The sequence below is a fragment of the Oncorhynchus clarkii genome, chromosome 10 (assembly GCF_045791955.1).
Source record: "Oncorhynchus clarkii lewisi isolate Uvic-CL-2024 chromosome 10, UVic_Ocla_1.0, whole genome shotgun sequence".
Taxonomy (NCBI): domain Eukaryota; kingdom Metazoa; phylum Chordata; class Actinopteri; order Salmoniformes; family Salmonidae; genus Oncorhynchus; species Oncorhynchus clarkii.
The window spans coordinates 20,253,675-20,268,413 of record NC_092156.1 but is presented as its reverse complement, the minus strand read 5'-3'; the positions used below and the strand labels follow the sequence as shown (position 1 = coordinate 20,268,413).

The 14,739-nt window shown below is 42.5% G+C and overlaps 1 protein-coding gene across 1 annotated transcript; it reads right to left on the bottom strand.

Annotated features, from left to right (window-relative positions):
• Positions 1-9,746: 9,746 nt before the first annotated feature.
• Positions 9,747-14,261, bottom strand: LOC139418105 (myb-related transcription factor, partner of profilin). The gene is made up of 5 exons (XM_071167297.1): positions 14,154-14,261; positions 13,094-13,308; positions 12,282-12,815; positions 12,109-12,162; positions 9,747-10,817 (listed from the first exon to the last, which is right to left on the bottom strand). The coding sequence occupies exons 2-5, from the start codon at positions 13,218-13,220 to the stop codon at positions 10,375-10,377; spliced, it is 1,158 nt and encodes a 385-aa protein (XP_071023398.1). The 5' UTR covers positions 13,221-13,308; positions 14,154-14,261; the 3' UTR covers positions 9,747-10,374.
• Between the last annotated feature and the right edge of the window lie 478 nt (positions 14,262-14,739).

The window sequence follows — 14,739 nt, the reverse complement described above, 5'->3', positions numbered from 1 at the left end:
ATTTGTCAAATTCTGTGCACAAATTTGTTTACATCCCTGTTGGTGAGCATTTCTCATTTGCCAAGATAATCCATCCACCTAACAGGTGTGGCATATCAAGAAGCTGATTAAATAGCATGATCATTACACTGGTGCACACTGTGCTGGGTAAATTAAAATGTTGTCACGCAATGCCACAAAATTACTTCGGTAAGAGGATGGCAAAGTCACTGTCCGTAATTTTCTGTTTATCGACCAAGCTCTAGTTAGTGTTGTCGTCGATCAAAATGTATAGGCAGGGTTGGGTATGTTTCTTTCTAAATGTAATCCGTTAGTTACCTGTCCGAAATTGTAATCAGTAATGTAACTTTTGGATTACCCAAACTCATTAACGTAATCGGATTACATTCCATTACCTTTAGATTACTTTCCCTTTAAGGGGCATTAGAAGAAGACAAAACTGTATGCTATCATTTGAATGACATCTATTTCCGGAATAAATCAATGGTAAAGTTTACATAGCTGGCCATACACTACCGTTCAAAAGTTTGGGGTCACTTAGAAATGTCCTTGTTTTTTAAATTAAAGCACTTTTTTTTTTTTTTTGCATTTAAAATAACATCAAATTGATCAGAAATACAGTGTAGACATTGTTAATGTTGTAAATGACTATTGTAGCTGGAAACGGCAGATTTTGGGGGGGATTTTTATTTATTTTTAATATCTACCTAGGTGTACAGAGGCCCATTAACAGCAACCATCACTCCTGTGTTCCAATGGCACGTTGTGTTAGCTAATCCAAGTTTATCGTTTTAAAAAGCTAATTGATCATTAGAAAACCCTTTTGCAATTATGTTAACACAGCTGAAAACTGTTTAACGAAGCAATAAAACTGGCCTTTAGACTAGTTGAGTATCTGGAGCATCTGTAACAGATGTGAAACGGCTAGCTTAGTTAGCGTGGGCGCTAAATAGCGTTTCAATCAGTGACGTCACTTGCTCTGAGACCTTGAAGTAGTAGTTCCCCTTGCTCTGCAAGGGCTGCGGCTTTTGTGGCGCGATGGGTAACGATGCTTCGAGGGTGACTGTTGATGTGTGCAGAAGGTCCCTGGTTCGCGCCCGGGTATGGGCGAGGGACGGTTTAAATTTATACTGTTACATTGGTGCCGTGACCCGGATTACTGGTTGCTGCGGAAAAAAGGAGGAAGGTCAAAAGGGGGGTGAGTGTAACAGATGTGAAACGGCTAGCTTAGTTAGCGTGGGCGCTAAATAGCGTTTCAATCAGTGACGTCACTTGCTCTGAGACCTTGAAGTAGTAGTTCCCCTTGCTCTGCAAGGGCCGCGGCTTTTGTGGCGCGATGGGTAACGATGCTTCGAGGGTGACTGTTGATGTGTGCAGAAGGTCCCTGGTTCGCGCCCGGGTATGGGCGAGGGACGGTTTAAATTTATACTGTTACATATCAGCATTTGTGGGTTTAATTACAGGCTCAAAATGGCCAGAAACTAAGAACTTCGTTTCTGGCAAAATAGCTAGAAACTAAGTGACCCCAAACTTTTGAACAGTAGTGTTTATGGATCTAAAATTTTACTTCATGGGTTGGTTTTTATTTATTTAAACTTTTATTTAACTAGGCAAGTCAGTTAATAAAAAATTCTTATTTACAATGACAGCCTACCAAAAGGCAAAAGACCTCCTGCGGGGATGGGGGCTGGGATACTTTTTTTTAAAATAAAACACATCACAACAAGAGAGACCTAAGACAACAACACAGCATGGCAGCAACACATGACAACACAGCATTGTAGCAACACAACATGACAGAAGCGCAAAACATGGTACAAACATTATTGTGCACAGACAACAGCAAAAAGGTAGAGACAACAATGCATCATGCAAAGCAGCCACAACTGTCAGTAAGAGTGTCAATGATTGAGTCTTTGAATGAAGAGATTGAGATAACTGTCCAGTTTGAGTGTTTGTTGCAGCTCATTCCAGTCGCTAGCTGCAGCGAACTGAAAAGACGAGCCACCCAGGGATGTGTGTGCTTTGGGGACCTTTAACAGAATGTGACTTGCAGAACGGGTGTTGTATGTGGAGGATGAGGGCTGCAGTTGATATTTCAGATAGGGGGGAGTGGGTCTTGCGACAGGTATACAGAGATTGCCAGTTTACAGAGGAGTATAGCGTGCAGTGATGTGTCCTATAAGGAGTATTGGTGGCAAATCTGATGGCCAAAAATGGTAGAGAACATCTAGCTGCTCGAGAGCATACCTGCCAATCTATTAATTATGTCTCCGTAATCTAGCATGGGTAGGATGGTCATCTGAATCAGCTTTGATATGTGCTGAGAGAAGGACACTGTACCGTCTTAGCCATACTCCAATATACTTGTATGAAGTAACTACCTCAAGCTCTAAACCCTTAGAGGTAGTAATCACACCTGTGGGGAGAGTGAGAAATGTTTGGTCTGATGCTATGGTCTGATGCTCAGAATTCTATTCATTCCAATAAACGTTATACCTCTTGATCTTCAAGAATAGGACTTGGAAAGATGAAAGTATAGATTAGCCAAATTGTTTTAACTGAGCATGACCCCAAAACTAAGGACTTATTAGCCAGCCCTACACTGTTGTTTATGATTTTGGAGGACTGATTGGGCTCATTGATTCTAGTTGAAAAATAAATAATGCTCTCATGGAATGGCATGCTTTGAACACTACTGAAAAGTGCTATTTACATGTGAAAAATGAATGCCATATGCTGCATTTGCTATAGGCCTATTATTTACCTTTTTTGTTGTTGACACTTTGGTAACTTGACAATATGCAGCTGTTTCAAGGGCACATTTACAGATGAAACAAAAAGGTTGCCCCGCCTCTGTTTTGGTAAAAAGCTGTGGGATGTAACCACTCTCAGATTAATAGACTGAGCTATGGATGCAAGGACTGACCATCCATGATATTAACATTATTGTTTTAACCATGTTATGAGGCTATACAGTGTTTGTTTACATTTACAATGTTTATAAACATTGAAGAAAAACACGCTTATATTTTGGGTTCTCATGGTGAGTGACTGACAGTTGAACTAAGCTCATGAGGCATTTTAAGTTATATTCTTCAAGAATCAATGGAGATAAGTCCAATGGATGTAGCAACTACAGATTGCCCCTTTTTAATTCTATAAAAAGTGTGCAAGTTTGAGCATGTATCCATTAGGCCTATGGATAAATTTTTTTATCAGCATGAATTAGATTGAGCAATATTAGCCCCACTTTTATTCCATAGGCTTGGATCCGCACTATGCAGCTGTCGCAAGAGCGCCTTTTTCACTGGCTGTCCACTGGTTTCAAAAACAATGATTGATAGGCAGCTTAAACTTCTTGAATTCAACCAGTATTGGTTTGAAATACACATTTAGATTTGTGAACAGCCATCCACAATCCGTAAAGAGCAAATAGCAAAATGAGAGAGTAGCAGTGTGATTCACATCAATGCGCAATGTAGAAATAAATCAATTATAAGTGATATCCGTATCGCCGTAGAATACAGGACTACTGTCATTTTTACCAAGCGTTTATTCAAATTGGATAATCTTTGGATGCTGACAGCAATAGCACAATTGGAAGACATAGCTTGGACTGTAGCCTAAAAAAGTATATTCCTGCTCTCCATACACAAACACATGTGGTGTATCATCATAGTGGTCCCTGATTTGTGGTCAGACTCGCTCAGGTGGAACAAACTTACATTTGCGCCTTTTTTCAATGCTGATTTGAATGTCATTGAGAACAGTGTCAAATCGTTTTTTTCCCCGCAAACATCCTTTCTGAATTTAAAAGTAATCCAGTTTTTCAAAAGTATCTGTAATCTGATTACAAGATTTTTGCTGGTAACGGATTACAGTTACCGTTTTTTTTGTAATCCCTTAAATGTTTCAGAATAGATGTAATCCTTCCCTCCCCAGCCCTGTATATACAGTGGGGCAAAAAATTATTTAGTCAGCCACCAATTGTGCAAGTTCTCCCACTTAAAAAGATGAGAGGCCTGTCATTTACATCATAGGTACACTTCAACTATGACCGACAAAATGAGGGAAGAAAATCACATTGTAGGATTTTTTATGAATTTATTTGCAAATAATGGTGGAAAAATAAGTATTTGATCAATAACAAAAGTTATCTCAGTACTTTGTTATATACCCTTTGTTGGCAATGACAGAGGTCAAACGTTTTCTGTAAGTCTTCACAAGGTTTTCACACACTTGCTGGTATTTTGGCCCATTCCTCCATGCAGATCTCCTCCAGTGATGTTTTGGAGCTGGGCAACACAGACTTTCAACTCCCTCCAAAGATTTTCTATGGGGTTGAGATCTGGAGACTGGCTAGGCCACTCCAGGACCTTGAAATGCTTCTTACGAAGCCACTCCTTCGTTGCCCGGGCGGTGTGTTTGGGATCATTGTCATGCTGAAAGACCCAGCCACATTTCATCTTCAATGCCCTTGCTGATGGAAGGAGGTTTTCACTTGAAATCTCACGATACATGGCACCATTCATTCTTTCCTTTACACGGATCAGTCGTCCTGGTCCCTTTGCAGAAAAACAGCCCCAAAGCATGATGTTTCCACCTTCATGCTTCACAGTAGGCATGGTGTTCTTTGGATGCAACTCAGCATTCTTTGTCCTCCAAACACGACGAGTTGAGTTTTTACCAAAAAGTTATATTTTGGTTTCATCTGACCATATGCCATTCTCCCAGTCTTCTTCTGGATCATCCAAATGCTCTCTAGCAAACTTCAGACGGGCCTGGACATGTACTGGCTTAAGCAGGGGGACACGTCTGGCACTGCAGGATTTGAGTCCCTGGCGGCGTAGTGTGTTACTGATGGTAGGCTTTGTTACTTTGGTCCCAGCTTTCTGCAGGTCATTCACTAGGTCCCCCCGTGTGGTTCTGGGATTTTTGCACACCGTTCTTGTGATAATTTTGACCCCACGGGGTGAGATCTTGCGTGGAGCCCCAGATCGAGGGAGATTATCAGTGGTCTTGTATGTCTTCCATTTCCTAATAATTGCTCCCACAGTTGATTTCTTCAAACAAAGCTGCTTACTTATTGCAGATTCAGTCTTCCCAGCCTGGTGCAGGTCTACAATTTTGTTTCTGGTGTCCTTTGACAGCTCTTTGGTCTTGGCCATAGTGGAGTTTGGATTGTGACTGTTTGAGGTTGTGGACAGGTGTCTTTTATACTGATAACAAGTTCAAACAGGTGCCATTAATACAGGTAACGAGTGGAGGACAGAGGAGCCTCTTAAAGAAGAAGTTACAGGTCTGTGAGAGCCAGAAATCTTGCTTGTTTGTAGGTGACCAAATACTTATTTTCCACCATAATTTGCAAATTAATTCATTAAAAATCCTACAATGTAATTTTCTGGATTTTTTTTCTCATTTTTTCTGTCATAGTTGAAGCGTACCTATGAAGAAAATTACAGGCCTCTCATCTTTTTAAGTGGGAGAACTTGCACAATTGGTGGCTGACTAAATACTTTTTTGCCCCACTGTAGGCTACTTTGCGCTCTCCTCTCTCCCAGTGTTGCCAACTCCTCAGTAAGGAAAGTAGCTATTGGCTGTCCTAAAAGTCGCTAGAATTTGTTAAATGACGCCATCACCTAATTTGCATAAATGTCAATGTACATGTAATTGTGATGGACACTGTAGGAGAGAGGAATAGTGTCGTGGGAGAGACAAAAAGTGGGAAAAAACACCCTAAATATGTTTAGAACTACAAATGAACTTTCTTCTGTTGATTCTTCTTGTTTTTTTTATGTCACAATTCCAACCCTCCTCCTTTATCCAGGCTTGGGACTGGCAAAAGTGACCTAAAAGAGACACTCTGGCGGAGTTACTTCGTTTTTTATTTTATTTTTTTGTTTCATTTGGTTTTGAACCTTATGACCACTTAGGAGCCCACAACAAGTCACAGTAAACAGTAAAGCATTTTTAACCATAACATGTTTTACATTTTTTTTGTATACAATCTAAATGGACCAAAAAGAGACAATAGAAAAAACTGTCAATGGCAATGTGAGAAAATTATGGTAACTAGTCTGGCCCTAATTCAGGTTAATTGTTTTTTTTCTTCTCCAGACCCCCCCTCCACACACACACACAGGCTGTGCTGGCTCACAGAAAGAGTGGGTCATCGTAATTTTGGTCAAGGCTCTCTATGGCAGGTTCAGCAACTGAGGGAGCTGACTTAAATGAGTAAGCAGTAAAACATTATCAGGCAGCTGGTGCTCATAGCAAGCCTCACCAGACATCTTCAGTCCATATTTAATGTACAGGATGGAGTTAAGGGTATGCAAGGACATCCGATTTCTAAGTTTGCTTTTTACCACACTCATGTGGCTGAAGACTCTCGACTTCAGCATTCTTCAGCAGTGTGGCAAGGACAACACAAACACAGCAGCCATGGCAAGTTCTTGAAATGGGTTGATATCAGCTGCATCCCTGAACTTCCAAATCTCACTCCAGAAGCCCAGTGTGTTTTTTGTCTCATTCCATTTACTAAGATGGATGGCACGCCATTGCTGGACAATCTTGTCTATCTCTGCAGGGGAGTAGCCAAGGAGCTTGGCTATTTTTTCTATTTCTCCAGGGCTCTTATTGTGCTTTAGAGTTTCCTCCACATTGAAAACTGACATGTTCTGCAATGCTTCGATGTTGTCCAGCAGTCTCACTCTCAACTCATTAGTGAAGGAGATGGTGACGGCTACACACCACTTTCGGACATTGTTTTCATCCTCAGGCGCAAGGTGGAGCTCAGCTGCCTTTGACTCAAAAAGGTAACCATGGTACGGTTTGGGACTGAGGTATCCATCTATTGGCCCTTTGAGTACATCAACATTTGCCAGTGGATTCAGCACCCTGCTGCTCACAGACTTGATCAGGCGAACCAAACTGTCAAGTAACTTAAGAGGATCTACTTGCTCTCCCTCAAAAGCCTTGATGGCCAACTGTACCTCACCCAGCACTACTGTACCTCACCCAGCACTACTGTACCTCACCCAGCACTGACTTCAAAAAAGTCAGATACAATATGTTTTGAGGATCACTGTACATGGAGTATAAAACCTCAGCCATGTAGCAGTGTTTACTGGACTTGGTGACTGCGAAATGCAGCCTCCCACTGGTCCAAAATGCATGAACCACCGGGTTCGATGGAGAGCCAACGTGTGGCACACACCTTGATTATCTGTAAAGGTTTCTCCCCAAAGTTGATGGTCTCATATATGGCCTTGTAGGCCCCCCTGTGCTTTGGAGACACTGAACCAGTTATACGTCTCTTGTACCAAGTACTCCACACTACAGGGGATGGTGTCATTGGAAGCACGACTTACAGCAAGCTGCAGAGTGGCACACACAGCGAATAAGAACCAGATATTTGAGGCCATACTCCTCCTCCAGCACTTTATGGACCCCATTGTTAATCCCCGTCATAAGAGGCATTGTCAGTCCCTATCCACAGGAACTGTTATAAGGCTTTGCCTTTTTGATAATTTTTTGAGTTGTCATGTGTTTTTTTTAAACATAAATCAGAAATCAGCCTTACAATACAGGCAGTATGCCCGTGTATCATCTCCAATTAACGGCTTCAACCAGCCTTTGAATCCAGGGTTTGATTCCCACTCCTTTCTGTATTTTTGAGTGTAAAGTTTAGACTGAGACATGATGAGCTAGCCAGCTAGATGTTTAGCTTATGTCACAGAGAGGCGCACACACACACATTGGACAAGGTGAGTAAGTGACTGAGGCTGTGTGAGTCAAATGCAGTGATTTAGTTTAGACCAAAGAACATTTGACATTTACATCCCACCCTGAATGTATGCCAGGGCGGGATCAGCCAGCTGCGGCATCCCACATGTGCGATTCATTTGCAGTCTAGACGCGGAGGGGTGAATATCTCCTGCTCTGACTGCAGCTGGGAGGGACTGCTGCGCGAGGACTGGGCTGCCTGTGAGTGCTTTGGGGCGGGGGGTGGGGCCCACGGCAGCACTCGCTGCTTGTTGAGAAGAGTAAGAACGATATGTGCTTTCACGTCAGTCTCCAAAAGTCTCCAATAACACCAGAAAAAGTCGCTAGATTTGTCGCCAGTCATTTTTTTTTGATAATGTGTAGCAAGAGGGGTCTGAATACTTGCTAAATATTGCAACAAAGTCGCTAAGTTGGCAACACTGCTCTCTCCCTTGGTAACAGTCCGACTCGCAGGTTGGATTTTATGTACAGTAGAATGTCAACGATGCAAACCTAAGAGTTAGACTGACCGGAGTTAAGGACTGACCGTTCAACCGAATGGGCAATAACAAACTAAAGGACTTTTGCCTTTTAAACATTGCCAACATGTGCTAAAGACCAGTGTCTGGCTTAAGGATAAAAAACTAATATGCAATCGAAATTGTCCATATGGATTTTAAGTGAATGGCAAATGTGCATAAAGATACTTTTGTATATATAGTTTGTGGACACCCCTTCTGCTATTTCAGCCACACCCTTTGCTGACAGGTGTATAAAATTGAGCACACAGCCATGCAATCTCCATAGACAAACATTGGTAATAGAATGGCCTTACTGAAGAACTCAGTGACTTTCAACGTAGCACACTGACATAGGATAGCCACCTTTCCAACAAGTCAGTTTGTCAAATTTTCGCCCTGCTAGAGCTGCCCCGGTCAACTGTAAGTGCTGTTATTGTGAAGTGGAAATGTCTAGAAGCAACAACAGCTCAGCCGTGAAGTGGTATGCCACAAAAGCGCACAGAACGGGACTGCAGAGTGCTGAAGCACTTAGCTACGAGTTCTAAACTACCTCTGGAAGCAATGTCAGCACAAGAACTGAATGCAGTGCCAAATATAAAGTTTGGTGGAGGAGGAATAATGGTCTGGGGCTGTTCATGGTTCGGGCAAGACCAGACCCCTTAGTTCCAGTGAAGGGAAATAACACTACAGCATACAATGACATTCTAGACAATTCTGTGCTTCCAACTTTGTGGCACCAGTTTGGGGAAGGCCCTTTCCTGTTTTAGCATGATAATGCCCTGTGCACAAAGTGAGGTCCATACAGAAATGGTTTGTTGGGGTCGGTGTGAAAGAACTTGACTGGCCTGCACAGAGCCCTGACCTCAACCCCATCGAACACTTTTGGGATTAATTGGAACGCCGACTGTGAGCCAGGCCTAATCTTCCAACAGTATTCCCTGACCTCACTAATGCTCGTGGCTGAATGGAAGCAAGTCCCCACAGCAATGTTCCAACATCTACTGGAAAGCCTTCCCAGAAGAGTGGAGACTTATAGCAGCAAAGGGGGACCAACTCCCTATTAATGCCCGTGATTTTGGAATATGTTCAGGTGTCCACATAATTTTGGTCATGTAGTGTATGTCTCAATGTCATGGTTTTACTACTATCCATCGAGTTTACAGCGTGCGACGTGCTTCAATGTGCCAATAAATGGGCACCATTTACTTTTTGGTTTTTCCAATTGCCTACGTCTTGAAGCCAAAATTGACATCATGTATACTGTGCTAATGACTTCACAAAAAATGTGTAACAGAGCAATGTACAATACAGAAATTTGGGTAAATGAGGCATTTGCCAGCACCTTTATGAACCTACGCTATTGGAAAGTTAGACATTTAAGGGTTCTGAATGACTTGCATTCCCAATGTGTTTGTATCTCCGAGGTCCTACTGTATAATAAGAGCAATTTAAAGTCAGTTTACAGCAGTTATCAATCATATTTATTTACATGTTCTACAATATCTCCGTACAATAGTACATAAGGAGACTACATCAACATAGTAGACAAAAGGAGAATTCGTTTAAAACTGTCTCACATAAAAAAGGAACATACAGAAATCAGTCCATAATCTCAATAAGTATGCACATCTTTACAAATGACGGGGCCTTATCGCTCGAACATGTTTATCAGATAGAACCTGTTTTCAACATGATACAACAGGACACTTTAGGAAACATTACACATTATTACCGCACTCTAAAATTAGGCAAGTTTTAGAATCTCTCTGAGCCTTAAACTAGACTCCATTTTAATGATCTGAGAAATGGGGGAAGAAACAAATAGGCTCTTAATTTGTGCAAGAAACCCCTAATTCTGCTTTGAGTTTCTGTATTTCCCTTGGCGGGATAACACACAGTTCATAATTTAAACATTTACGCAGACAGTAGGGTTACTCCTATAAAATACAGTAACTCGGAACACAACCCACTAAAAATGTCTGGAGTAAATGACTCAATGAAAGAAATGGAACAACCTTGTACCCAGTGTAAAGGAACACACCCGTCCAGCTCCACAGGAGGGGCAGATAGTGCAGCATTGTCTGGGCTATAGGGCCGGGCGTCCATTGAGCTTGTCATGCATGAGGGCCAGGGCCCCACTGGTGAAGTCTCGGAGTATGTGCATCGTCTCCCTCTGCAGCTGCAGCGACTCGCGCACAAACTCCTGCTGCGTCTCGGCCAGCTGCTGCACTGACTCGGACAGCAGTTCTAGGGAGCGCGACACTGTCTCTAGCGCGGTGTTGGTGGCGTGCTGCTCCTGAATGCTCAGCGAGGCACTCTGCAACATGCTCTCCCTGGCGTTCCGAGGTGGCTGGCCTGCTGTAGGTGGTGGGGCGGAGAACGATGAGGGCGAGGGCTGGGTGCCTGTGGAGGGGTGTTGGCCGCCGCCGCTCCCCTGGTTGTCCTCTGTGATGCTGGACGTCTGTGAGGTAGAAGGGGGCAGCTCGTCCTGACGCTCGTCGTCTGTCTGCCCAAACTGGTTCTCAGTGTCTATGGAAAGGCAAGAGGTGACACTGAACTTGTGCGTGTGTTTGAGGTTACACATACCACATAGTGATGGGGGGGGGGGGGATCGCTAGTTACACATCAGGATATACATTTTTACGATATCGTATTGACACTATCGCAATATTTTTGCTCTAGTTGCCTGTAACTGCACCAAAACTCCGGTATTTTGTATTCATAGCTTGTTCTCCATCTTTTAAAATAGGTTTTCAGAGCTTATTTCCATGACTGATAAAAGCAGTTTTCTCATGGCTTTTGTCCCTCTGCAGCAGACATATAATACAGTGCCTTCAGAAAATATTAATATCCCTCTACTTATTCCACCTGATTATAGCCTGAATTCAAAATGGATAAAATTGTTGTTTTTTGTCATCCATCTATACACAATAACCCATGACAAAGCGAAAAATATATATTTTTTTGCAAATGTATTAAATTAAATACAGAAATAACTCTTAAGTATTCACACCCAGAGTCAATACATGTTAAAATCACTTTTGGCAGTGATTACAGCTGAGTCTTTCTGAATAAGTAACAGAGCTTTGCACACCTGAATTGAACAATATTTGCAAATTATTTTTTTAATTATTCAAGCTCTGTCAAGGTGGATGTTGATCCTTGCTACAAAGCCATTTAAGTATTGCCATAGATTTAAGCCAATTTAAGTAAACTGTAACTAGGCCACTCAGGAAGATTCAATGTCGTCTTGGTAAGCAACTCCAGTGTATATTTGGCCTTGTGTTTTAGGTTGTCCTGTTGAAAGGTGAATTTGTCTCCCAGTGTCTGTTGGGAAGCAGACAAACAGGTTTTCCTCTAGGATTTTGCCTGTGCTTAGCTCTATTCCCTTTTTTATGTTATCCAAAATTATATATATATTTTTTAAATCCCTAGTCCTTGCCAATGTCAAGCATACCCATAATATGATGCAGCCACCACCATGCTTTAAAATATGAAGTGGTACTCAGTGATGTGTTGTGTCTCAATTTAATCCAATTAAAATGCAGGCTGTACATACAATGTGGAAAAAGTCAAGGGGGTCTGAATACTTTCTGAAGGCACTGTATGGTGAGCAGTATGTTTGGAACATCGAATCGCAATACATATCGTATCAGCACCTAAGTATCGTGATATCGTATCGTGAGGTCCCTGGCAATTCCCAGCCCGTATACCACACATCCAGCAGTATTTCACAAGCGTATTTCTAGTACTGCAATACCAGACAAATCAGACCCTATAGACAAATAAACCGAGTTGAATGTTGGGTCAACGCAGTTACCTTCACCAGTGGGTATCTCGTACTGCATTTCATAAGAGGGATGTGAAGAATCTCCTGCAACAGAAAATCGAATATGTGAATATGCACCCTCGATAAACCCTCACCTTGAAAGTTGTGTGTGGTGTATAAATTGAACAACTCAGACCCTTCCAGTTTCAAATTAGATAACTCACTGGACGAGCCACTGTAGTTTGGCATAGAATGGTCATCTTTGGGTTGAACCGGGGGTATAGGTGTGTGGCCAGGGCCTGGCATGGGCATCCCCATGGAAAAGGACATGGGCATTGCCGAGGAAAGCGTGGAGGGTGGTGGCATCGAGACGTCTATTCCTTCATTGGGGTAACTGTGTATCCCCGCCATGTCCTCTTCCTCGTCCTCCTCCTCTGGTCCTTCATCATCATCTCCCTCCTTGAAAGCCCCATAATGGAGACCTGGCACCCGGCTTCGCTTTCCATCCAGCTCCAAAATCTGATGCACAATGTTCTCTGTGGGGCTGAGGTCGCGGGACAGCCGCGAGTTGATCCCCTTGAAGTTGGCCCCCGACCGCATGGCGGCCACCTTACGCTTGGTGTCGCACTTGAGGTCGGACCACTTCTTGATGATCTCGATGACCTCACGCTGGCTTTCCCCGATCTCATTCACACTGGCTGTGATCTCCGCCCACACGCGCTTCTTCACATCCGTTGGTACACCACGGTTAAACTTCCCTGTAAGAGTCAGAGGGACAATTAATAAGAAAAGGATCAGATGCTGGTGTTTGTTTGGCCATACATACTGGTGTCTAAGAGGAGCCGGTACTTGAGCATAAGACAAGAGTTACTGTGCATCTGCAAAATTAAAGCATGACCACGAGTCTATATTCTGAAAAGAAACACAGACATGAGCCTGGGATGACACCCAAATTGGGATAAAGTTTTAAACAAAAAATTTTTTTTTTTTTATCATCACATCAACATGAAGTGCTGCAGGGTACAGAGGTACATACCGACAACGATGTGCCGATTCTTCTTCACTTCATCTAGGAGGATGTGGACCTCACTGAAGGTAAAGCGAGCTTTTCTCTTTTTGAACCGCGTGACACTGTCCTCATTGAAGAAGTGCGAGGCAGACATCTTCCACAATACCTCTTATCTCGCTGGTCTGCTTCTTTCTCGCTGGTCTCTGCCTTCAGTCCTCCTAGTAGGGATACTACTAGCTCTTCTGGAGCCAAAAATGTAACTCATAATAATACATCACTGGACCTCTATCAAATACCCAACAGCGTACAACTAAAAGGAAACATTTGATACTGAATACAAATATCAGATTACAAAATAACAATTTTAGTAATTGTTGATTGATAATATAATAAGGTGGATAAGATAAAGAAAATCAGCAAGTGCATCTAAATTCAGCTACAGTAAAGTGTGCCCGCAAATGAGCGTCTGTACTCATTAGCTAGTTAATTGAATTCAATTTGGTTCCCCCAATCACAACATTGCATGACAGAATCATGAATACAAACCTTGCACCCTATAAATTACTTGCACAGCTGTCAAAGTCTAGCGCAATCCCTTTGTTGACCAGTCATCAGCCTGTCTTGCCAAGAAGACAGACGCAACCCGAGTATCATCATCGTCAGACAGCAGTCAGTGCTCTCTTGATTTAGCTCGGTTTACGGGCTAGACTGCTAGCTAGCTACATTAGTTCACGTTAACTTACCCATACCCCAAAAATGTACTTGTTAGTTAACTAGCTAACTAGGATGTTATCTATGCGATAGCGGCGAAACCGGTTAGTAACTGCGATATGGTAACATATTTGTACTTTTTTTAAACACAATGCCTTAACATCGAAAATGCCGTTACTGCTCATTGTTCATTTTGGGCGTTTTTTTCGTGAACAAGTAAGCTAGCTAGCTAATGTTAGCTAGTCACGTCTTAACAAGATTGTAGCTAGCAAACGTTTGCGCACGCAATGTCGCCTCTTCATTCATTTTACGAGACTGAAAAATAACACCAAAATAGGCTAGATATTTGTAATATTGCTTTGCATTACAGTTTTACCTTTGAGGGAAAGAAAGGTTGTGATTTCTGCGATTAGTCCGAAAACTTCGTAGTTAGCTAGCCACAGTCCGATGTCTCGCGCTAGTTTGTACGCAAGCTCAGTACGTGTTTTTTCTGGAATGAGAAGTCCTGCGACTGACCACAATGCGTGAGCTATGGCGCTGTTGAAATCATACGTTGAAAGGACAAGCACGGAATCACTTAATTAACTTTCCCAAGCACCTAAAAAAAAAAAAAAACGTAATATAGAAGTAGCTAATAAGCTTTTCATCATAATGAGGAAACAGTGGTCAAGTTAACCACGACGGGTGATACATGTATTAATCCAGCCATCAGGTAAACACATCAACCATTATTCCCAGAGCATGGGTGAAACAAACTGATGAAATGTTAGCCATCCAGGACATCTAACATTATTCAAACGAAAGCCCGCAGCATCGTCAAGGACCCCACACACCCCAGCCATGAGCTGTTCACTCCCTTACTGACGGACATATGGTATCGGAGCATGAAGTCCGATATAGACTGCCGAACTGGGCTGAACACCTGCACTTCAGCACGCGCATACATTCACGCTACCAGATAT